Source organism: Ochlerotatus camptorhynchus, unplaced genomic scaffold (assembly GCF_037179485.1).
Source record: "Ochlerotatus camptorhynchus isolate MF236.1 unplaced genomic scaffold, CSIRO-AGI_Acam_v1.1 ptg000639l, whole genome shotgun sequence".
NCBI lineage: Eukaryota > Metazoa > Arthropoda > Insecta > Diptera > Culicidae > Ochlerotatus > Ochlerotatus camptorhynchus.
Genome location: NW_027041118.1, coordinates 954,681 through 981,269, shown reverse-complemented (window position 1 = coordinate 981,269; position 26,589 = coordinate 954,681). Strand labels below are relative to the sequence as shown.

The window sequence follows — 26,589 nt, the reverse complement described above, 5'->3', positions numbered from 1 at the left end:
AAACTTCATTTTACCATTTTACTCGTATTTTATTTACAGTCCATACGCAAATGCCCGCACCTTGGCCTTAACCCCGGCCATAAGATTCTGCACAACCTGTGAATCAACCGTTTTTTGCATGTAAACCCATACTTTCTTCAGTTCCTCGACTGTCTTCACTACCTTAGGTCGTTTAAGAAGGTGCTGCTTCATAATCGCCCAGTACTTCTCGATGGGGCGGAGCTCCGGAGTGTTGGGAGGGTTGAACATTTTCGGCACGAAATTGACCTTATTGTCCGCATACCACTTCAGCACGTCCTTGGAGTAGTGGCATGAGGCCAAATCCAGCCAGAAGATTGTTGGGACGTTGTGGGCCTTCAGGAGAGGAAGCAGCCGCTTCTGGAGGCACTCTTTTATGTACACCTGTCCGTTCATCGTGTCCTGGGTCACGAAAGGTGCACTCCGCTTCCCGCACGTGCAGATGGCTTGCCAAACCAGGAATTTCTTCGCAAATTTGGACATCTTCTGAGTGCGGACATGCTCCGGAACGCTGAACTTATCCTTGGCCGTGAAAAACAGGTTGCCGGGGATCTGTTTGAAGTCAGCCTTCACATATGTTTCGTCGTCCATGATGCAGCATTCAACTTTCGTCAGCATGTTGAGGTACAACTTCCTGGCACGGGTTTTGGCGGACTTGTTCTGCTTCTCGTCGCGATTAGGGGCCTTTTGTGCCTTGAACGTTCGAAGCCCAGCCTTAGTTTTGGCCTTCTGGACAAAACTTCGGCTTAGGTGCAGCTTCTTAGCCACATCCCTAACGGAGGCGTTCGGATTTCGGTTGAAGGCCCCAACTACGCGGTTGTGATTTTTGGTGTTGTACGGAATACTTTTTCCTTCACTTCTGGGCTTCCGATCGGTGGTCAACCGTTCCTCGAACCGCTTAATCACTCGCGACACCGTGGAATTCGCGATTCCCAACGTTTTAGCGATGGAACGATGCGAGAGATCCTTGTTCTCGTGATGAATGCGCAAGATTTTATCACGCACGAGCTGTTCTTTCGACTCCATTTCCGCGAGTTTTGATCACAGGACTTTGCAGGATGTAAATAATGCACTATGAACTAAATCCACCCAAATTTTCATTAAATTCTACCCAACGGTTAAAAAGTAAGAGCAATTTCATAGTGTGGCAATTTCATCGTGGACACCCTTTATTGTATAGTGAACAAGAATCCTAGGCTCTGTAAAGTTAATTCAGTTAAGCTTTATCAAATAAATTAATGAACACTAAAAAAATTAATTGGCATGATTACTGATATGCTTAAATCTAACTCCATGTTTGATGCTATTGAAACTGGAGTAAAATTTTCCAACAATATTGTCATGACTTTGAAATTCAGCAATGGATTTTAAATCATGAAATATTATAAATTGGAATGCTCGATCTCTTAAACAACGTGAATAATGCCGTTATAACTTAAACGTTCCTTAAACCTGACCATAAGGTTAAAAGTGACGCACATTATTTCATTTATAGAAATGATCGTCGTGATGGAGCCTGTGGTGGCGTTGCCATCATTGTTCATAGACGAATCAAACATAAAATTCTTTCTTCATTTGAAACCAAAGTTTTTGAAACTTTGGGAGTTTCTGTTGAAACAAAATTTGGACAACTTACGTTTATAGCTGCCTATTTGCCATTCCAATCCGTAGGCCAGCAAAAGAATTTTCTCAAGGGTGACCTTCAGAAACTTACCCGGCATTGGTCAAAATTCTTCATTATTGGTGATTTTAATGCAAAACACCACTCATGAAATAATGCTCAAAGCAATTCCAATGGTAGTTTTTCTGTTTGATGATTGTTCTGCAGGTTATTACACTATTCAATATCCAAACAGCCCAACATGCTTTTCTTCTGCAAGAAATCCCTCAACTATTGATTTGGTCTTAACTGATTCATGTCAACTTTGTAGCCAATTGGTTACCCATGCTAACTTCGGTTTTGATCACCTTCCCGTAACTTTTGAAATATCCTAAGAAATAATTTCTAATCCCAACAGCTCTACTTTCAATTACCATAGAGCTGATCGATCCAAACATTCCTTTGCAAACCAAAGATGAAATTAATTATGCTCTTGAATCTCTGACTACTTCTATAGTCGAAGCAAGAGCTGCCTCAGTACCAAAATGTGAGGTTAAATTCGATTCAATTATAATAGACGACGATCTTCAGCTCTTGATCCGTCTGAAATATGTCCGTAGGAGACAATATCAAATAACACGCGATCCTGCCATGAAAGTTATCTGGCGGGATTTGCAAAAATAAATTAAAAAGCGATTCTCTGCCCTAAGGAACAAAACTTTTGAAAATAATGTTTCTAAATTAGACCCGAGTTCCAAACTCTTTTGGAAACTCACAAAATTTTTTGAAAAAACTTCAAATACCTATTTCAGCGCTTAAAGAAGGTGGTAAAATTTTGATCACAAATTTGGAAAAAAGCTCAGAAACTTGCTAACCAATTCGAGAGTTCCCATAATTTCAGTTTGGGTCTTACTAGTCCTATTGAGAATCAGGTTGATCGGGATTATCTGAATATTTTCTCTCGGGAACATATTTTTGATGATTCCTGGGGGACTAATTTGGACGAAGTAAGATCTATTACTAAAATGTTTCAAAATATGAAAGCTACAGGTGCTGATGGAATTTTCTATATCCTCATCAAAAAAAGTCCCAGAGAGTACCTTGCCTTTCTTGGTTACATTTTTTAACAGATGTTTCCATTTGGAATACTTTCCTGATAAATGGAAAAATGTAAATGTTGTTCCAATTTTGAAGCTGGATAAAAATCCAGCTGAAGCTTCTAGCTACCGGCCAATAAGTTTGATTTCTTCAATAAGTAAACTTTTTGAAAAGATAATTTTAAGTTGAATGATGCTTCACATCAATACGAACTCAATTTTTGCAGATGAGCAGTTTGGTTTTCGCCATGGGCATTCAACTATTCATCAACTCTTAAGAGTTACCAATTTAATTCGTTCAAACAAATCTGAAGGCTACTCAACTGGAGTTGCTCTTCTAGACATAGAAAAAGCATTCGACAGTGTTTGGCATGAAGGTTTGATTGCTAAATTGAAAAAGTTTGATTTTCCACAAATTATTTCAAAATTATTTAACTGACACAACTCTGCACGTAAATTATCAAAATTCCAAATCTAATCAACTACCTGTTAGAGCAGGAGTTTCTCAGGGTAGCATTCTTGGGCCTATATTGTACAACATTTTCACTTCGGACCTCCCTGATTTGCCTCAGGGTTGCCACAAATCTTTGTTCGCTGATGACACCATTTCCGCTAAAGGAAGAAGTCTTCGTGTTATTTGCAGCAGACTGCAGAAAAGTTTTGACATATTCTCTTCTTATTTACAAAAATGGAAGATTTCTCCCAACGCTTCCAAAACTCAACTTATAATATTTCCACATAAGCCTAGAGCTTCCTTTTTGAAACCTAGTAGTAGTCACATAGTCACTATGAACGGAGTTCCAATTTCCTGGTCAAACCAAGTGAAATATCTTGGATTAATACTTGACCAAAAATTAACTTTTAAAGATCACATTGAGGGCATTCAAGCCAAATGTAACAAATATATAAAATGTTTGTATCCTCTTATAAACAGGAAATCCAAACATTGCCTAACGAATAAACTTCTAATATTTAAACAAGTTTTTAGACCGGCCATGCTTTACGCTGTGCCAATATGGTCTTGTTGTTGCACTACCAGATAAAAAGCACTTCAAATGATTCAGAACAAAGTTCTGAAAATGATTTTGAAGTTGCCTCCCTGGTACAGTACTACCGAAGTACATAGAATTTAGAATGTTGAGACTTTAGAACAAATGTCCAACAAAATAATTAATAATTTCAGTCAAAAATCGTTGCTATCCTCAATTGAAACGATTAATTCTCTTTATACTTAGATAAGATTTAGTTTTATTTTTTAGTTTTAAAATTTCAATTGTTATACTGACATGCAGGTTTAAAAAACCTGTTTAAAATACTGAATTTCCAAGGCATATGTCATAACAATTAAGGCTGGTAAGCTACTGTAGTAACTGGAATACCTAGGTTAAAATGAAATGTAATTTATTTTAAATTTGGAACAAATAAAGAGTTAAAAAAAGGAAATGAGGCAATAGATTTTTGATTTGTTGGGCCTCGTATAAATATAACCCCATAAGATAAAACTTCATAATATTGGTCCATGGTTAAGTTCGAGTGGTAGGAAACGTTAAACTACTCACATGATGTGATCCATTGGCACATAGCCTTAAGAAATTAATGTGGGAAAAGTAACTGAAGTAGCCTGCATTTTCATCGAGCTAAGGCTGCTTTGAGTTATTTAGGCAGAACACAGTTTGGGACCTCCCTTTAGCTCAGTCGGTAAAGGCGGTTGCGCTCCATTGCCGTCCCGGTATAGGAATTTTTCAGGATGGAATATTTTTCGTCTTCCCTGATAGAGTATGATTGTACTTGCCATAATACAGGCTTAGAAAGCCGTCAATAAATAACTGTTGAAGTGCTCTCAAATAACACTAAGTTGGGAGTCGGCGTCAAGTTCCAGTGAGTCAAATCCGTCAGAACGGTTCCAATATGGGGAACCACCCACATTTGAAACCCTGGTGCACCGCCAACAATCCACCCCCACATGCAGCAACGATCCGTTTCAGCGAACTGAACCTCGTGGACATGTTCTAACTCACAAGCTGTCGATGGGGCTGGCAAAGGATGTTATTACAACATTTTCCTTTCGCTTGCAGAAGAATGTTGTTCTTGCGTTTTGCCAAGGGAAATTCAGACTGTGTGCGTCTGTCGCCGTTTGGTATTTGTTTGAACAAAAAGCGAACCAAATTTCTAAACGATTTCGGAATTCGAGCGCTACCCACTTTGGTGGAAGTTGAAAAGAAATTAAAACATAAGACCGGGCTTCGCGTCTCCGGGGATGCAAATGTTTCAAGCTTATCCGATATCAAACGAAGCAGACAATTCAGCGATAGGTGAAAGATCTGATTATTCTCGTTAGGATGCAAGAAATCTATCCCCCTTGATCCTGCTCTGCGTGATATAAGAAATATTTATCTAATTCCATACCCTTTCGCTTCGTTCTGTTTTTCTTCTTCCAGAACCCGGGACGACCCAAAGGGGCATAGCGACGGTCGACCTTGTCTCTCGTGGTCCTTTCTTCGAAAGATGTACGGTGTCTTTGCCGTCGTCGTCGTCGGGATGATGATAGGAATGGGAACCCGAAACAGGCAAACTAACAGTGCCGCCAGTCAGTGGCGTGGTGGGGGTGATAGTGACTAGGCCGGGATTCGGCTGAAATAGGAGCACCGAAAAGGAAGAAAAATCCCATCTGCACGATCGCCGGAAACATGAAGACTCAACCGGATGCTGCTTATCGTGTTCCCTAGTGATTCCCTATCGTCGAGACGGGGGTGGGCTTGAGTTGATATGTGTGTGTGTGTCTGTGTGTGTGCACGTGTGCTCCACGACCAGAGGATGTGTATCTGATCAAACCAATTCAGTCAGTCAGTGTGTATGCTTCGACAGGTTCAGCATTGGTAGAGCTGCTAGTTCCAGTGATTCAGTGAAAGAGTGAATAGAATTAGTACTACCAATCAATTGCGAGGGAAAAATGGAAAAATGTGTGATTGAATGACGGTGAAGACGGCGACGACGACAGCATGACGTCGATCGTAGTGCCATGTTGAATGGTCCCAGTCGACGTATTTCAATAGTGAGTGATTGAATTTCGGAAGAGAGAAGAAAAAATGAATCTGAATAAATTGAGTAAACGACATTCGATACATTCGATGCAGCAGCAGCAGCAGCAACAGCCGGGCCGACAACCACCGGACGGGCATTCGAGCACGATAGATGCCGGTTTGGGAGCAGTCGCGGGAGCTTCCAAGCAGCGGAAGAAGGGGAAGTTTAGGGTGAGTTTAAATCGGATCGAAGCGCTGGGGGGTGAATTGGAGTTTGCACTGCATAATTGATGGATAAAGTGGATTCTAATTCGATTGAGGCTTTTGGTTCCAGTGAATTCATTGTTTACTGTCACTCGAAATTGGAATTGGTTGTGGTAATGTATATTGGTTTATCAAAGACTGCAAGTGGAACTGTTTTCTTGGTGATTCACATGCAGGAGGGAATGCAGAAGTATGATTTCAATTCGAGTTATGGATGATACAAGTTTAAGTTCTCGCTTAACAATCATTTGACTGACGACCACCATAATAGGAGATGTATCAACCCCCGTTAAAAGTTGTTTCTTCTCTCAATGATTTATATTATTGACTGCAGAAAAAATAGACGAAAACAAAAATAACCTTAAATGTGACGTGTAAAGTAAGAAGAAAGAACATCATGAGAATATTTACGTATAATATTAACAATAGAACATTAAAAAAAAAAAAAAAACATTACATTTATTGTTTCAAAATATCGGTCATTGAGAAACACTTAACATTCATGACTTTTGCTTGATAAAATTAATAATATTATACAAGATTCTGGGCTAAGAAATTTCAGACTTGCACTTCCGGTTGTATTCAATTTTTTTTTTGGAAAATATATAAGAACTGGTTTCTCAATCATTATAAAAAAAATTAATCGAGCTAATTAAGGAAGCTTTCGGTAGGCAAATAATTGCTCACAATCAATGAATCAAAATTATCTCGAAATGGCAAAATGACAAGCGATAAAAGAGCCGCTTTGTTATTTATCATTTGCAACCAGAAGTAAACAGACATTATGCCACAAGCAAATAAGTGGATCAGGCCACTTTTGGTACTCAGGCAGAATTCCGGTTGGGTCCCAAATAGGATCCTTAACCTCATGTACTGGTACCTTTCGATGGCTCAAAATTTATGATTTTTCATCCAGAAGTAAATAGACATGCCATGGACCAACAGGTGGATCTGGTTACATCCGGATACCCGGAACCGGTTTCAAGGGGTCCCGAAAAGGACACTTCCTTAACCTAATGTACTGGTGCCGTCAAATGGCCCATTTTTTACATTCAGATGTAAATATATATCATGTCATGGACCAATAGGTGGAATAACCATATATGGATACCCGGAACCCGGAATGCATTAGGAAGGCTAACAAACAATTACGCAAAGTTTCATACAAATCGGCTGATCCAAAAAAAAGTAGAAGGGTCTGTGTCTAGGGGCACAAACGGGAGCTTGACGTAGGACCTCTAGGGCACGGAGTAAATGTGAAAAAAAATTAGTTCTTTTAATTGATGGATCATCTATTATCTTAACTCTTTCCGTTTTTGATTTGTAAGCGTATCAAATTTGTAGTATTTTTTTTTCAAAGAGAAAGTTGATGAAAAGAATCGATCAAAATAACTTTCCCCCCTTGCTTCCAAGTTTGGTTACAAGATTACAACTCTGGAGAGCATTTTGTGTGGTCGTTGGGGGCATGTGGTTCTGAATATGGACCAACAGGCAGATAAATTCTTTCTAACTTTTTACTGTGATAAGTTTGTTGGCCCAGAAAAAGGCCGTTTTGTTGCCACAGTTGGCGATGATTTAACCTCCGAAACCGTACAGAGTGCGTCTGTCGCTTCAAAGCGTAGACGACACATCCATGGCCACTTACGCTTGGCGTGTTCAGTATAGGTGACAGCATCACGGATCACATTTTCCAAGAACACGTTCAGCACACCTCGTGTTTTCTCGTAGATCAGACCGGAGATACGTTTGACACCGCCACGGCGAGCCAGACGACTGCTTTTGCTGCTTCTGCTGTCTGCTCACCACGGCGTCCGAAGCGAAAATGAATTGAGGCTAGACGGCAGCGTTGTTTTATATCATTCAGGTTAAAGCAGAATGATGTGCAACCAAGTGGTACTCGATTATGACGACTGCGTTTGGGAAGAACGTTTATTTCATGAAAACAGTGAAAAAATGATCACTTTTTATTTGTACTTTAGATAATGCTTGACATTACCAATTTTCAATAGTTTCTTGTTGAAAATCATCAGTTGGAAGCATTGCGTAGAAATATTTCTGATCGATTGGTGATAAAATTATTGAAATTGATCCAGCTGCAGCTGAGTTATTAATGTTCAAAATCTTTCATAATTTTGTTTCATGATCCATTTTCGGTAAAGACGTAGTCCTCGTCAAAAAAAATGTGTTTTTTCGCTTTTTTTTTCTTGGAACTGCTCATATGTCAAATATTGTATGACAAATGGTCCAAAGACAAAAGGTCGAAAGGACAAAAAGTCGAATGGACAAAATGTGAATAGTGGAACAAGGGAAGTGAAGTGAATAGTGGGATTCAAAGAGGGACAAAAGGTCGAACGATTCAAAATAAATTAAAAATGTTGAATGGACAAAGCGTCGCACGAAAAATGGTCGAATGGACAAAATGATGAGATGGGGAACATAAGGTTGAATGGGCCAAAACGCCAAATAATATAAAAAGGATGAATAGGTATATTATTCTGAACGATAGGTATATTATTCTGAACGATATAATCAAAATTTATAAAAAAGAACAAGCAGAGATAAAAAGGAACTGAATTTATTGTTTGAAAGAACAGTGCTTGTTTGTGTGACAAATAATTGTCTTTTTATTATATCTGTGTGATTATATTGTTTTCCCTCTTTCTGTCATTTGAACTTGTGTATCTCTTTGGGACATTTGACCTTTATCCCTCTTCGGGCCATTGAATATTTTGTCTCTCTTTGGGCCATTGGACCTATTGCCCCTCTTTGAACCATTCGACCTTTTGTCCAGTCGACCTTTTGTCCAGTCGACCTTTTGTCCAGTCGACCTTTTTCCAGTCGACCTTTTGTCCAGTCGACCTTTTGTCCAGTCGACCTTTGGTCTCCCTTCTCAGCATTAGACCTTTTCTCCATTCGACCTTTTGTTTTTTCGACCTTTTCTCCTATCGATCTTTTGTCATTCGTCGTTTTGTCTTTCGATCATTTGTCCTGCAACCGCCAAATATACACACCAAATTTAAGTTTTCATTATCAATAAAACGAATTACTGGATCATGATCCAATGCTTTACTGAAAAACAGCAAACGTTATTTTTACCGAAAAAATCAGCTAACATAAACTAACTCAAAGTTAAAAAGCTGTCAAACTGTTCGTATTTTTGCATTCGGAAGAGGTAAAAATAACTACAAATAAATAAAATTATGTACACGCTTATTCTGGTCAACTTAAAATTGAGTCGAATGTACTCATCTCAGTGGCAAGTAGGGCTACTCAAAATTGAGTAGCCTTATGTTGACTCACTTTTGAGTAAACGACGTTCTCACGAAGACTGAGTCAAATCCACTCGGTGGTATTTTCAGTTGCGGGGAGGGTTTTTGTTTTGATTTTTATTCAAGGAAATGGAAATTACCTGCTTCGGATTCATTCTACCGGAGCAGAAAATGGTTCAACACTGTTTCCCTAAGCAATTCGCACTTACCTGAAGGCATTTCAGCCGGTTTCGAGTAACATTTCCTATGAGGTTTCCTCCGACATGACTGGCAATTTTTTCCAAGGTCAGGATTTTGCTGACTGTTTGGTTTTCACTCAGTTTGACATTTCTCGTTTACTCAATTTTTGACAACTCGAGACATCGGACGAAAGTGAGTACGATCGACTCACCTGGTGAGTAAGCAGAAGTTAGCGTGTGGGTAATGACACTGGCTTGGACACTGGCTATATTTAATAAATGATACTTGGAAAAGAGTCTGGCGATTTTATCTTTATTATTCTTATATTTGTATCAACGATGTTTTACAGAAGCTGGAAGCTCAAACAAATTCGATTTACTGAATTTAATAGTTTAATCTGCAAAATGCTCAGAATTTTGAATTGCTGAAAGATCAGTAAAGAAATATTGCTGATTTTCAGTACAAGATTGTCATTTGACAGAAGTTGGAATTGCTGAAAAATTCAGCAGCATTATTTTGCTGGAACGTTTGCTGATCTTTCATCAAGTCTAAAATCAGCAAAATTTTGCTGATTTTCAGTGATTTCAATTTGGTGTGTCTATTAGAATTCTTTGCCGCCGTATTGGATTTTTTTTTCGAAGAAATGAGTTTCTCATAAACTTACCTCCCACCAATTGAAAAAATAAGCACGCTGTTTGAAAGCTGATGCGTTTTTCAATCAGATACATATCAAATTATGATAGAACACCTCGTTTTTCGTAAGATAACAGAAGAAAATAAAAGGAATTCTCATTAATTGTATGGAGTCATATTACCACTACTTTCTTTTCTTCTGGTTCGTTACGACGAACAAATTTATTAATCATAATTGATATGCATCTTCTAGGAAAAAGTAACATCTGAGCAATTCCCTGCAAATACGCAAATCGTTTTATTTTTGTTTTTTTTTTATTCGGTTGAAAATTTTCGGAAACGTTCCTTATTACCGACAATGGCATTTTGCATCTTCATATCGCCATTTTGAATCCAGCCTTATTTTTGAAAAGGGCAGGTAGAAAAATATCAAGCCTATCTTCAGAAAATTTTTACACGAAAACTGTTTGTCCGATCGGTTTGATGTCCTCGGCAATATTGCAGGTAATAGATAAGACTATTTGAAAAAAAATATGCGCTCTAAAAAAATTTACCCAACCTTTTTTTTTTGATTTCAAATGAAGTCTTAAAAACTTTTTTTTTTCTCAAAAAAAGATTTTTCGTATTTTTTTTATTTGTTGAGATGTCATAAGGACCGTTTCTGCAAATTTTCAACCAAATGAAAATATAGATAAATAAACCGATTTGCAAATTCGTAGGGTATTGCTCTACAGTACAATACAAATACAAGAAGGAACAAATAAACCTAAACTGGCTTTCCGAACGATATCCCTTAGTCTATTCGATGAATGCTATTCAGTGGATAGTATATAATAATAACTCAGCTGTAAACAACTCTGTATAGTAGTTGCGCTGGCAGGCTATTTAATTCTTCAGCTGTTAACGATGGCGATGCCGACGATGCCGACTTATTTCAATATAACCGTCAAAAAATTTAAACGTGCAAAATAGAAGCCCTGAGGATTTCCTTTCAAATGGAATAAAACTCGAGATCTCGAACTACAAAATATTATCTTAATTTAAGAGATGAGAAAATTGGTTTCACTTTTATAGTAAACATTTGTTTCATAAGACATGAACTAGAATATTGTTTCAAGATCGAAACAAATATTTAATTATTGATTCAATGAATTTTGTGGAAAATAGCTAGATATAAACTCTTTGAATTCGACCCTTGACCGTTGTTGCCACCACCTTACTACGACTCGAGCGCCCTTTACTGAGAAACTAGCTATCAGCTGAGCCATATTCCAGAGCTGGGAAGTGGTTTCGAGGATTGTACGACTTTTCCCCGAAAACCAGTCCCCCGAAAACACTTTCCCCGAAAGTTATTGCCCCGAATGTAACTTTTCCCCGAAATACAATTCCCCGAAATACAATTCCCCGAATGGCACAGTTCCCAGAAAATAATTTCCCCGAATGTACCATTTCCCCGAATCTGCGCATCTTCGCTGGTTAACTACTTGTATCGAACAATACCACAATAAACATGTTAATGTGCGTCGAATAAAGACAATAGTTTGACTTTCGTTAAAACAAAATGTAAAGGTCAAGCTCCTGAAATCGGTGTAATCCTATTTCAGCAGCTTTTGACCTTTCCATGTAGTTCTAACGAAAGTCAAACTTTTGTCTTTATTCAACACATATTGATTTCTTCGTGCTCCATACAATTTTAGATTCACCCTATAAGGAGTCGCCATGTGACTAATATGTATGGCATGGGGACGCATGATATCTTTTCTTTGTTTGTATGGAGTTTTTTTTAACGGTCGTACCTATCAAACAAACACACACATTGTATGCAATTAGCTCCATGGATCATACCATATTATACGTCAAAGAATGAACTATGATTCAAAGAAGGAAAATTTCTTGCGACAAGCAAAATTTTCCCTTCTTTGTATCACAGCTTGTTTTTTAACGTTTTGAAGAATAAATATCTTACTAATTTATCAAAGCGATATCTCATTGTAATAAAATTGAAGAACGAGCCGTGATACAAAGAAAGGAAAATGATATCTCTTTGATAAAAACAATTAGATACCCTAATAAAAAATTACCATAAACGAACGATAACCCAAATGTGTGAACTATTCCACAAATGGTTTGCATGATACCCAGAACACGTCGTTAAGCAAATTAACCATAACATTTTTATTGGGGTAGATATTATGCGATACGTTAAGAAACGAGCTGTGCTACAAAGAAGGAACATTTCTTGAAACAAACAACGATTTTTCTTCTTTATATAAGGGGTGATGTACAAATTATGTCACGCCCTAAGGAGGGACGTGTAGAAATCTGTGATTGATTAATTTTGCCTCAATTTCGCGTGACATAATTAATGTATGGCCCCTAACGGCTCGTTTTTTTAATTTGATTACGATTAGATATCAGTTTTATAAATTAGTAAGATATTTATTCTTCAAAACGTTAAAGAACGAGCTGTGATACAAAGAAGGGAAAATTTTGTTTGTTGCAAGAATTTTTCCTTCTTTTTATCTTAGTTGATTATTTGACGTATAACTTGGTATGTTCCATGGAGCTAATTGCATACATTGTATGTGTGTGTGTGTGTGTGTTGGATAGGTACGAACGTTAAAAAACTCCATACTAATAAATAAAAGATACCATGCGTCCCCATGCAATACATGCTATAGTCACTTTGCGACTCCTTATAGGCCGAATCCAAAATTGTATGGAGCAAAAAGAAAACACCATACACCGATTTCAGAATATTCGGTAAAAAATTACAGGAAATCTGTGAAAAATCACCGAACTGTTTACCGAACGTTCAGCTGTTGAGATTTCGGTAAAATTTCACAGATTTCGGTGAAATAATCTTAGTGTGTGACCTTTACATGTAGTTTTAACGAAAGTCAAACTATTGTCTTAAGCGAACCCCACACGGTAAGAAATATTGTCAATACTTAAAAGTGTGTATTGACGTCAATATAAAATGCATTGACAATACGATTATTGTCAATACAAACAGTCGTGTAGAGTCCACTTTAATTCGACACACATTGATATGTGTATTGTGGTATTGTTCGATATAAGTAGTTAACCAGCGAAAGATTTGATGAAACTGACACAATTTTCCCTTCTTTATATCAAAGCTCAGTCTTTATGCTCATTACAATCAGATATCAATTTGATAAACCGCCAAATGTCATAACAAGTCATAACCACAAACTTTATCTAGGGTGTTGAACAACTTTGTTCTGTTTATCAATATTCAGCAAATATATTTTTCTCAATCTCATATAGATAAGTTGTAACAAACCCAAGGATCATATTTAAATAGATCGCACAGTGTAAATTTTATCTTTCGAGGAACTAGTTCTTTCGGGGAAATAGTTTACGGGAAAACGTTCCTTTCGGGGAACTGGTTCATTAGGGGAATCGTATTTCGGGGATAAAACTTTCGAGGAAAGTGTTTTCGGGGAACTGATTTTCGGGGAAAAGTCGTACAATCGTTTCGAGAAATTAGGGACCAATTCTATGGAATATGACAGCAATTTGATTTTGGAATCGCAAGGTTGGTTCACGTAATTTGTTTAGTATATTTTATCTCACGAGAGTGTCACTCTTCCGAAGGTGATCCCCTCTTGCTCCACCAGGGTTTGCCACTGTTAACAACGTTAACATTGACTCTAGGCCCAGAATCAGAAACTCTGGAATAATCCAATATATTCCGTACGAATTCTCGTCGAAATTCATCCCAAAATTCGGTTCAAATTTTCAAGGAATTACCGATTTGCCCCGTTGTATAATACCTTGGAATTCTATCCACATCTGCATTCAGCTAAACAAACTATCGATTATCATAAGGTTTCCGCTTGCTTTTTGACGTAGGATTACGTCTTCCGGTGACATATTGTGGGTGCAATTAAAAAAAAAAACAAAATCGACCGCGTTACGAAAACTGGTCAGGTTTTGACCACTTATAACTCAGTCAATAGCGGATGGATTTCAAACAAGCCAATCGATTAGAAATTACTTTATCAATTTTCTATTGGTCACTATTGAAAGTTACATTTGGTGCAGTACATTTGTAAAGGTCATCATTCAGATGTCAGTTTTGTGGGTGCAATTTCAAAGACTAAAGTCAGTCGTGGCATGAAAGTGCTCTGATTTTGATCCAAAGATGTTGAATTTTAATTCTTCATACGCCAATCAATTGTAATTATTTTTTTGAATCTGTTAAAATTAAGACTTTATCTGTTTTCAAAAGGACACTATTGAAAACTTCACGAATGTGCAACTATGATTAATAAAATTATCACCAATTGCCTGCGGAAAGCTCTTTCCCTAACACAGATTTCAAAATCGAATTCCATCTGGTCTCGCCGAACGTTTTTTTATTCAATTACCCCGTGTGGTGGTGGTAGTGTCCGGTCGTCATCAGCAGCAGTACTTTTGGCGCGTGGCGTTGTACATTTCCTCACCAAACAGGGGATGTAAGATTCGTTTACAATTATGTGGGATTCATCATCAGAGGATGTTATATTTCGATATACCGAGCTGCGGTCCGGTGCAAGAAAATGGAGAAAGAAAAATATATATATAAGAAAAAATTAATCATGTTGAAAAAACTACAAGGAACAGCCCTATGGGGTTGTAGGCAATGGTGACGTAGGACTACGTGGTCTTATATAGTAAATCTTATTTGTTAACTGCAGCAGGAGCTTGTGTTTTGTGTAGGAATAGAAAGCGGGGTTCTGCCTGTTTATACTCTTTAGTATGACGCGCTTGACATAGATGGACCACAGCGACTCGCGAAGACCTACTGATTCCGATCAATAGCGGTGCAACTTCTTCTTCCTTCTATGGATGGTCATGTGGGCTGCAGCTCGCTGCTTGTAGGCAGCCTTTTGTTGTGTACTGGAAAACATCAAAACTCACCACGTAGTGATTGAATAAAAACCGTTTGGTGAGACCGGATGGATTACAACTTTGAAATCTGTGTTAGGGAAATCGATTTTTGCAGGCAATCGATAATAATTCTAATTATCATAGCAGTTGCACATTCGTGAAATTTTCAATAGTGACATTTTGAAAAATGATAAAGTCAGATTCAGATTCGTAGAAAAAAATCCTATCGATTGGCGTATTAAGAATTAAAAATTATCATCTGTGGATCAAAATCAGACCACTTTCATGCCGCGACCGACAATGGTTTTTGAAATTGCACCTCCAATGTTGCCTTAAAGTACATGGTATGTTAGATTGGAACATATCTAAATAGAGCTGGAATTAGGCGTAACAGCTTTTGTTAACAATGACTTCTCACGCCCATGCAAACCAACATTACCGTCGGGTAGAGGAAGTCTTACCCTACCTGATGGCGATGTTGATTTGCGTGAGCGAGCCTTGACTTTCAAGACACCCTCAAAAGAAGTCATTGTTTACAAAAACTGTTACGCCCCAATTCCCGCTCTATCTTGATACGGGAACTGACATCCGATTGATGACCTTAACAAATGACTAAAAAATACTCGTTTACAAATTTATGGTGGTCCTGAAAAGGAACGTTTTGTAGTGATGGTTGAGTAATGCTGAGCTATAAGGGGAATTAAACACAGATAGATGAGGATGGTGAGCTGTATGTTGTTTGGAATGAGGGTGACGCACTTGGCATAGATGGCCCACAGTGACTCACGAAGAGCTACTGATTCCGATCAATAGCGGTGCGGCTGCTTCCTCCTTCTATGGACGCTCATGTGGGCTACAGCTCGCTGCTTGCAGACAGTCTTTTGTTGTGTTCTTGAGAACAATGTTCAACGCCACGTGCCGAAAGCACTGCTGCTGCTGATGATGATGATGCCGATGACCGGACACCACCACACACGGTGATTGGAACTGAATCCGATCAGCGGTTGAGGCCAGCCTTGATAGCTATCTGCTTGCGGGGAGCCTTTCATTGTGTATTGGAGAACACCATCACTCACCACGCAGTGATTGAATAAACACCATTTGGTGAGACCGGATTCAATTCAACATTGAAATCGCTTTTCACAGGCAATCGGTGATAATTTTAACTTTCATTGGAACAGTTGCACATTCTTGCAATTTTCTATAGTGAAATTTTGAAAAATGATAGTCTTAAATTTAACAAATGCGTAGAAATATTTCTGATCGATTGGGGATAAAATTATAGAAATTGGTCCAGGGGCAGCTGAGTTATTAACGTTCCAAATCTTTCATAATTTTGTTATATATTCCATTTTTGGATTTCACAAAGTGTACCCCATATAGAAATCACAGACGTAATCCTACGTCTAAAAAAAAGGGTTGCTGACTTGAACTACGAACGTTGCGACAATCAGGCCTGTGCTTTCTGCACTGCTCTCTCCATGTTTCGGAATATTGATATGCTAAAGATAAACGCTTCTATTGAATTGGATAGCAAAGGTTCCATCATCAGAAGAAAGGTTTGTGTATTTGCTCATTTTTTATATGCATTGCATCCTCCTTCACTCGCGCAGCGCTACTGTGTCTGTTGCTTGGATTCAGGCAAAGACTGGCTCTTTATATGTTGTCTTCGCTAAAAGCGAACAAGATACGCTCATTTCCTCTCATACTCGACTTCGTTTGCTTTTTCTGCTGGAGAGAATCGAGGCAAGTGTGTGCGTCGTTCTACCATGTTATACATAAAAATCAAGGAAAATTCTTACTTGTGTAAGTGAAAGCATATACAGAGCACTGAATAAAAAAAGATTAAAAATCCTTGCATCGTCTGTAAGGTCAACTTCTAACATTTGCTGCTATGTTCATGCACAGAGGATGATAGAAAATGGAACTAACATTCATTGTAATATTTTTTTTTTGTTTGCGTGCATGTACGAAGGTTACTTTTGCTCATAATACCCTTGGAATGCACTTGAAGTTCTCCTCGGAAAGCCCATGGACGATTTTTTTCAGAATTTTATTGAAATTCTCCACATAAGAAGAATACTGTCCAGAGGAGTTATCTGCATTAATGTCGTGAAAAAGTTAATGATTAGAAATTCGCCTCTTTGGATTGTTGCCCTTGGGAAGGGTTGTTTTCGCCACTCCCTCTTTATGGCACTGACACCAGATCTCTAGAACCAGTACTGTCTATGAAAGCATATCAGTCCTATCTGGAAAAATAGCAGGCAGAGAAAAACGCTGTTTGAAATGTATTTTTCCGTAGGCTCTTATGGAACTCATTTCTGGCAAAAGTCTATATCGGACTGTTATGCTTTTATGGGCAGAGTAGGCCGATCTCAAAATCCGTTCTATGAGACCATAGTACATTTTGCACTTGAGCATTTACAGGTCAAATATCAATAAAAAGAAATTGAATTTCAACGTCGACCTTCTCCGATTTGCATGAACCTTTGGATAATTGTTTGTTGTGGTACATAAATCATTTATTTTGAGCTTAAATTCAGTAATTTTAAATCTCGCAAAAAAAAAACCTTCAAAACGACGTATTCAATATTTTTCAACAAATCCCAACTCGAAAACGTCACATGTACACTACCGATCATAAGTTTAAGGATACCCCCAAAAACCATGCAAATATGTTTTGTTCAATGATCTCTCTTTTTACGTTCAATTTTCGATCTCCATAGGTTATTTGAATGGTCTGAATGGTATAGCATAAGTGTTCTACTACTACTTTTATTTCAAATTTTGGCCAACCCAATTCTGAGAAAATCAGTCACGATTCTTCACAGTAAATTTTGAAAAACATAGTAACTTTGGGTGAATTAAATTTCAAAATTATATTGCACAATTTGCCTACGAGGAAAGTTCCATTCAAATGATCTAAAGAGAACTAAAATTGGACGTAACATGACAGAGATATGAACATAACAAATTTGTCACGTTTTTTTGAGGGTGTCCTTAAACATATGATTGGGAGTGTAGGAACAATTGCTTTTCAGTATACGATAAAAAATGAATATAACTTTGGGTAACAAATCTAAAAATGTATTTTTTAACTTGAATAACCAAAAGTGGCTATCTTAAATATATTTAAAATGCTTATGAATAATGCTATCTTCTGTAAATTTACAAGTTGGACACTTAAAAAATAACAATTATATGTAAAGCAAAGTTCGGTGAAAGTTTTGAACATTTTGATTTTATTTGATTTTGAATATTTTTAATCAGAAAACGATTGCGATCGTCTCAAAAATGGTTTTCTGTGTAAAATTTCACAATTTAAACAAAAAATTCGACAAATTCAATCAAAAGGTGATGTTTTACGATTTTCCATAATTTGTAAGTGTACAACTTGAATATTTCATTTCCATTTCCTTTCATGATTTCGATTGGAACTGACGTTTTCGAGTTAAGAATTGTGAAAACATTTTGAATTCAACATTTTGAGGAGATTCAAAATGACCAATAAAACAATAGTTTCGTGCAAATCGGTGAAGGTCGCATCAGATCGATTCGTCATTTGACGTAAAATTGCTCACTTCGAGGCGGTGGTTTTCAAGAATCACCACCCCTATTCTCTATTCCGTTCGACACGGATCTCCCATACATTTTTTTTTGTATGGGGATCCGTTCTCCCAGCTCCCAAACTTAATAAAAGCTATAGATTTATCTCGCCGGTTTGGCTTGAAATCGTTAGCGGTGGGTGGGGTACATCAAATCTTCAGCGGTGGTGGTTAGGCAGATCTTATTTGCGAGGCTCAATCGCGGGAGTTTTACGGAGCCCTAATTTAGTTTTTTGTTGATTTGGAAGACCTATACTACAGATTAGTTGTTTAAAATGATTGGTTAGATACATCAGAACATAATGTAATATTTTTTGTGACGCCAATTGAAATAAAAAAAATTCCAACGGCTTTTCTACAGCTAAATTTAAGAAATATTTCATTTAAGCACAATATTCAGTTCATTTGATTTCTGTGCCTCATCATCATCATCATCAGTTTGGTGCATTCTTGCAAAGCAAACAACCGATAGACTAATTAGTTGCAACGCGAATCCATTTTCTTTTTCATTGTGCAATAACGATGGCGACAGTGACGTCGACCCCGATACGATCAATCTTCCGTTGTGCATCAACGCCACCAGCCAGTGGCGACGTCGGTGACAGCACAGCAATTAATAAAACTTCTCTCATCCGACACTCATTACTATTTCTGTTTTCTTTCCTTTTCTTTTCCACCACCAACAGTTCAAGGAACGCTCCAGCTCCTCGGTTCGGGAGCGATTCGTCAACGACCCGGCCTACACCGAAGACGTGCGCCATCTGGCCCTTCCGATGCGGCGGAACAGCGGCCCGGAATATGTGGACTCGGCGCACCAGTCTCGCAAGTTTTACACCATACCGAAGAAAAAGTCCAACTCGGTGGGAAAGGATTATCTACGGGGGTCGGGATTTAGTGTCGACGTGGCGGATGTGGGAAGGATTCCTGCAACGGATGCCGCGTACAACGCGCAGGTTAAAGTGAGGAGAAAAAAGTATAATTACCATAATAGTTCGGAAATGTTGCGGTTCAATGCGGACGAGTCGAGTAGTTCGGATAATCTGAGGAAGAGTGGGGGGAAAAGTTCGACGCTGGATCGACGGGGCAGGAGTTTGGATCGGAGAAGTGGTGGGGATATGGAGGCAAGGTGGTTTGAGAAGGGGGCAGAAGCGGGGGATGATGCGGCGGAAGCGAGGGGAAGGAATCGGAACTTGATTCGAAGGCAGAATGCTGCAGCGATGGAGGAAGGTTCTTCGGTGCTGCAGGGAGAGGAAGGGGACGATGGGAAAGATGGGAGCAGGAATAAATTTCAGATTGGGAAGCGATTTCTTAAAGGGGAAATCGGTATTAAGAGCTTCAATTATTACTTGCTGAAGGAGGGGCTGAAATCTTCGAAGAAGAATTTGTTGAAACAACGTTCGGTTCCGGCGGCAGAAGGGGGAGGAATGGCAGGAGCAGGGGGTTTGTCCAAAAGCGAGGAGAACATTTATGAGGAGATTTATTTCGAGGAGAAACCAAACGACCCTAGCGACGAGAAAATTCAGTTTATTGATTGTGAATTGTGTGTTCAGCAATGCAGTAACAGCAACTGTGAAGCGTGTCATAGCCATGTTTCGAAACATAAACTGCAACAGCACCACCACCATCAACAGCAGCATAAGCAATCGGAGAAGCAGAACATTTACGAACAATTGAAACAAGTACCCCCACCGGCTCCGCTGCCTGGTCCACAGCATCAGCATCAGCAGCAACAGCAGCATCAGTACAAGGCAGTGAAATCGTTGGACCTTGACGAGCTGAGCATGTACCACTCGTCGTCCTCTACGTACGGCACGGCATCGAGCAATGTCCTGCAGTACCAGTCGTATAATCCTAATAATCCGAATGTTTTCAAAATTGAAACAACACCAGTTGCGTTCGGTTGCGAGTACAACCCCATCCAGCAGATCTATTACAAACCACAGTATGGAACGCTGCCCGGAGTGCCGAGTATGACTGGACAGCAACAGCAGCGTCACCACATTTATCAGCAACCGCAAAATCTAATTTCGACCAGCTCGGACTTGTACCAGCAGATCAATAGGAAAAAATCTTCCTCATCTTCGGACTCCCTGCAGGCACGGATGCAGCGTGAACTCTATCAGCAAGCCAGTTTGTATTACTATCAACGCAAAATGCAAAATGCCGAACCGCAAGATCCATCCAAAATCTACAAAACAAACTCCAATGCATCCATCCTGAGCGAGATGTCAGCCCGCAGTGAGAGCTCCCTGAAGCATCCACGGACCGGCAATATGTCCGACTCGTCCCTCGGGGACTCGTTGTTTTCCTATCCTGCCAACCGGCGGTACTTTGGCAGTTCCGAGAGCTGTCGCTTCGCGTCCGAGTGCCGCCGCTGTAGTCTGGATGTGGACAAGTGTAGTTTCTCGGACACTTGTCGGTACGATTGCCGAAACTGTGACTGCTCGTCCAGTTATTTCTCGTCCGATTTCGATGACGCCGGCACCGGTCAGCGGAAGAGCCATTCCCGTCTGTCCGGAAACAACAGCAACGTGATGCAGGATAATTATTCCGTTCCGGCTTACGCGGAAGACTTCATGAAGCACGTCAGCAACGTGAAGCGAAACCAGCTGGGAGGACCGACTCCCCACCCCCAACATCCGCAGCAGAAACAGACACCGAGTGGTAAGATTTATGAAACCCCAACCACGTACGCCGGCATGTCGAAAAGGACACCCTCCCATCACGAGCATACCTACGAAACGTTGAAATCCAATCCTTACGGCAGCGTCCGGGCAACGTACAAATACGACGAAAATACAAAGCTGTCAATCAGTCACAGTCACGAGCTGTTGTTGTCTCCTTCGCGGAGCAAATTCCCCCTCGACGGGCGCTACTCCATGGGAGCCATCGGGCGCTACGGACCCAAATCCTCCTCCAGCACCCTCCCGGCCTCCATCACCGGCAAAGCCAGAAGCACCGAGTTTGGTCAACTTCCAAACACCACAGTCCCTTTGGCCCGCGATGCCGATACCCTCCCGAAATCCTTCACAGCAGCCGGACCTCCTCGGGCGACGTTATCAAACTTAAATCATGACTACGCCGAAATTACCCAACTCCCTTTGACCTCAATCCAACAACCGAAAGAACAGAAACAAACACCTCCACCCCCATTACCCCCAAACACCGCCAAGCGCTCCAGCGCCAAGTACACGGCCCCGCAGCCCCCTAAATCCACACAACAACCCACAACAATGCCTCGTCGCCAAGCACCACCCATTCCGTTGAACCCCCCGCTTCCCATGTGCGAACCCAAATCAATCGCATCCGGTGACAGAGATAAATCTCTGCCACGCCGGGATCGGGCCGAGTTTGAGCGAAGCAAACGTGGGGCTGCGGCTGCCGTTGCTGCCACCATTCAGGATGTGGTGGCTCCCCTACCGCCACCACCCACTTCACAGCCCAAACGGAAGGACCAGGTGCAGCAGCAAATCAGTGGTACTGGTCAACCAGGCCAGAAGAAGGAAGTGAAAAAGAAGATGCTGCTGCAGCAACAGGAGGAAGATGATGGCAATTTTACCGATGACGAGGACGACGAGGTGTTTCTCAGCGATAAGGTGCTGCCGGTGTACGAGAAGCCCACGTACGGAAGCAGCAGGAAGCTGATGACGGTGAGTGCGATTTGTTTGATAGTAGCAGTGTAATTTATTTGCGATCAATTTGGGAATTAATTCCGAATCTCCGGGTGGGGTGGCTTTTCGGTTTTGGAGTGGGATTTTCGTAATCAAAGTATTTTCCAGTTGGGGTGTGCAGCAGGTGGAGAAAAGGAACCTAATTTCGGTAGATGAGCTAATGGGATGGCCATCAGGTGGGAAGGTTTTTGCATCGGTTGATTGATGAAGTTTGAATGAGGTTTAAAGAAGTAATAATTTGATTGAAGGGATGGTAATAATGAGGAAATTCAGGATGTCAGATGTGACACCTTTTCTTTTGCCTTCAAAAAATTTCTACGTGCCAGGTGTGTCCATTCGTGGCAGAGGGATTAGAAAGACACTAATTACTTTGGTCACTTCATATGCTTTTGATGATGTTTCAGAAAAATGTTCTTTAATGAAGTATGATGATTACGTTTTAAATCTTTCAGACTATATTGCTGATTGCATCTACAACTGGACTGCACCAAAAATTCAAAAAGTGTGATTAAAGGGTGGAACGGTCAAAAATTGGTCAAACATAATTAAGTGCATACTGTTTGTTATTATATAAATAATCGAACTTTTTTTTAACTTCAACGGCTACAAAATGCAGGAATACTATTGTATTAGGCTTCCGACTTTCCAAATGCGAACTGCCGGGCTAAACGTTCCACACCATCCAGCAGATTTTGTACCGCTGTTGAATCAACCTTATTTGATGCTGAACGCCAATTTGCTTTGAACTGTTTCTAATTTTTATCTTTTTCCTGAGTTTTCTTAAGGTTTCGCTAAACGATTGCCCAATATTTTTCGGTTGGGCGCAGCTTCGGCGAGTTTTTTGTCCTTGGGTACGACTTGGACGTTGTTGGCGGCGTTAGGCGTTTTTGCAAACATTTCTTTACATACATAAAAATCTTGGTTAACAGTGCCAGTTGTCACGAAAAGTCCGCTTTTCAGCCCACATGTGCAAATCGCCTGCCAAACCAATTCCCTTAACCTTTTTCGCGAACTTTGACAACTTGTTCTGCTTGAACTTATCTTGAACCTGTCCTTTTCCGGTAGCCGTGTAAAACTCTTGACTTGGGAGCTGCTTGAAATCTGCCTTCACGTATATTTCATAGTCCATTAACGCAAACAAACTTGGTCAACAATATCGTGTAAAACTTACGTGCTCTTGCTTTGGCCGTGATGTTTTGCTTATAATCTCGATTAGGTGTCACTGTAGCCTTGTATGTTGACAGTCCGGCTCGTTTCTTGGCTCTTTGCGCTGTTGTGTTGCGATATTCCCAGCTTCTTACCAAAATCTCTGATGGAAATGGCAGGAAGGACTACGCTTGAAAACGCTGGCCACTCTTCTACCGGTCGCAGCGTCCATCCTGGTTTCAGTTTCCTCCTGATCCACTTTCAACAATTTTTCCAGGTCTGCGTAGGAAAAATTGGGATTTTAATTATGCGTTTTCGTCAAATCGTTTTATTGTACTTTTTAATAAGTAAAAACAAGCTTATTTGACGAGTTTGGTGTGAAATGAGAAATATTTGCATCTTTAAGTACGAAAACAGTTTCAAACGGGGAAGAATGAATAACATTGCCGAAGACAAACTCACAACTAGGATGTAGTTTAATGCTACTAGGAATATTTTATTGCAACATAATTTTACTGCAGAGGGGAAGTAAGTAACTACTGTTGTTTAAAATCTCTTATTAACTGACAAAAACGGCTGAGTCCTGTAGATAAAAAGGAAGAGACTTTTGGAACAAAGACTTACGTGTCGTGTAATTGTTTACACCAGATGGAACATATATATATAGAGGCCAAGTTTAACTGTTAAAACGCTCGAGGCTACGCTGCATGTTTGAAGAAGGAATGTGTGCTTTCAATGCAATGACAGTCCCTTAGGATTGGGCGATCTTCAGAGAAAGATCGATCTTGACGAATCGATGCTATATTTGGCTCTAGAATCGATCCACTGATTAAATCGGTACCAAAGAATCGATCTTTGGTAGATCGATCTTATGATTTTAATTTTAATTGAACTTTCTGACGTTTGACGTTTCTGACACTTGCGTAATCCCATTTCCAAGTACTTAGTTTGCTATCCTCACTTTCGCTCTAGCAAAAAATGTTGGCTTGTTATTGTTATGCTCATTTTCTCATACGGACTATACGCTTGTTCACGTTGGTACCCCAAGAAATATGTTGTCGTGACGGTAAGGAGCAATGAGCACAGGAGGGAGGTAGCGAAAACCTTCAAATATTGCTGTATTCATAAATATCGGAAACGCAAATAGTGACGCCATTGTAGGGATAGGGAGCGATGCTGATGATGATGTTGTGTTCGTTAAATTTACCTCGCAGTCTGGGGTGAGAGTAAATCGTTTTTTCGATGTAAATACAATTTCAAAATTTAACACCTACTGTTTTTTGAAATTCTAAAAGATCGAAAGAAGAGATCGATTTTTTCGATCTTTTCGTGGACAAAGAATCGATCCAAAAAATCGGAAATCTCGATGAAAAAGATCGATCTTCCAAAGATCGATCCAAGATCGCCCAATCCTACAGTCCCTCTTCTGGCACTGTCCCCATTAGTAATGACATTGAAACCTGTTATGCATAAATGTTGGTGTTTTAATTCTAGGAGGAAAGCAATGTCTACCCGCATAAACAATAACCATAAGATGCGCCTAACCACCAATTCGGGATATCATCCCAATTTTATGTGGTATGGTCGCACCATCTAAGATATCGTCAGTATATGGTACACGTTTATTATGGTAGGTCGGTCAGGCAAATGAACGAATACAACGATTGGATTTTGTTTGCATTAGATATCTAGCGTTGGTGTTAATACTACCGACATTATAAAGGCTGACTAAAAGTAAATTTTGTCGCACAAAAATACTTGTAATTCGTGATTCAATAAGTTTAAAAAGTGGTTGCTTTACAGTACTTTAATTAAAACTTCAAAGTTACAGCATTAGATGGTTACATTTCTCCAGTTCGAACGAAATCTCGAACCTTTCTCTTGATGGAGCCCATCAGCGCCCGCACAGTGGAAACGGATACGGAATCAGTGCATTTTAGGCATACCATTTGATAACGGCACAAAAGCATTTGTAAACAAACTTTCTAAGGCCTTTTACTTGCGAACCAAAGTACGCTCACGCAAACCAACAATATCATCGGATAGGGGCAACTATCACCTTTTCGAAAGTGGTATTGGTTTGCGTGAGAGTACTGTGGTTCGCGTGTAAATATTCTTAGAAGGTTTGTTTACAAATGATTTTGTGCCGTTATCAAACGTTATGCCTGTGATCGCGCACGGGCAGAACTTTTCCTACGTTGTGTTTATTTACGGATGTATGAATAAAAGACACAGTTTGCTTGACCGTCCTGCCATGGCGGAGGTATTCGAGATACTACTCTATTTATTGATAGTGTATAGGGATACAATATAACACACAGCTGGTAGGGTAGGAACACAGGTAGTGGACGTTTGTACAAACAGCCTGATTTCTTCACCCACATTTGTTGGATGTCCTTGACTGCCCCGCCGTTTCGTCGAAGTCGCTGCTTTGAAATTGCCCAGTATGTTTCGATTGGTCGAAATTCCGGGCAATTCGGAGAATTCATTAGCTTGGACACAAAATCGATCTTGTTGGCAGCATACCACTCCAGAACCACCTTGGAGTAGTGGCAGCTGGCCAAATCGGGCCAAAAGATGAACTTGCCCCTATGCTTACGGATGAACGGCAATACACGCTTTTTCAGGCATTCTTCTATGTAAACTTGGGATGTCATCGTGGAGGATGTGACGAATGGTTCCGTTTTCAGGCCACAACTGCAAATCACTTGCCAAATCATGGCCTCCTTCGCGAACTTGTCGGCAAACACGAGCTCGAATCTTCCCAGTACATCCCCACGTACAGTCGTGATGTAAAACTTTTGACTGGAAAGCTGCTTAAAATCGAGTTTGACGTATGTTTCGTCATCGATCAAAGTGCAGCCCTTGTGTTTCGTCAAAACACGGTCGTACAATAGCCTTGTATGATTTTTGGTCACGGAATTCTGCTTCATGTACCGGTCCGGATGTTTACTGGCTTTGTACGACTTGTATCCATCCCTGGCGAAGAAGGTTCTGCACCGTTTGAAAGTTGTCGTTGTACCTTCTGGCCACATCTCGGATCGAAAGATCGTCGATGGCTTTAACACACCTTGCTGCGCAGCTGACGATCCTTGGTTCCAGTTTTTTCGTAGGTCCGTTGATTCCTTCTACACTCAGAGTTTCCTTGTAGGGTTTGAGCACTCGACAAACTTTTGACAGACTAGCA

General features: G+C 39.9%; 1 protein-coding gene across 1 annotated transcript in view; it reads left to right on the top strand.

Annotated features, from left to right (window-relative positions):
* LOC135714316 (uncharacterized protein DDB_G0284459-like) overlaps window positions 1–26,589 on the top strand; it is a 316,729-nt gene that overhangs the window by 207,651 nt on the left and 82,489 nt on the right. Inside the window, exons 2-3 of the mRNA XM_065237651.1 lie at window positions 5,154–5,966; window positions 19,272–22,235. Of these exons, the coding sequence (XP_065093723.1) occupies window positions 5,802–5,966; window positions 19,272–22,235 (3,129 nt within the window). The 5' untranslated portion in view covers window positions 5,154–5,801. The remainder of the gene's footprint in view (window positions 1–5,153; window positions 5,967–19,271; window positions 22,236–26,589) is intronic.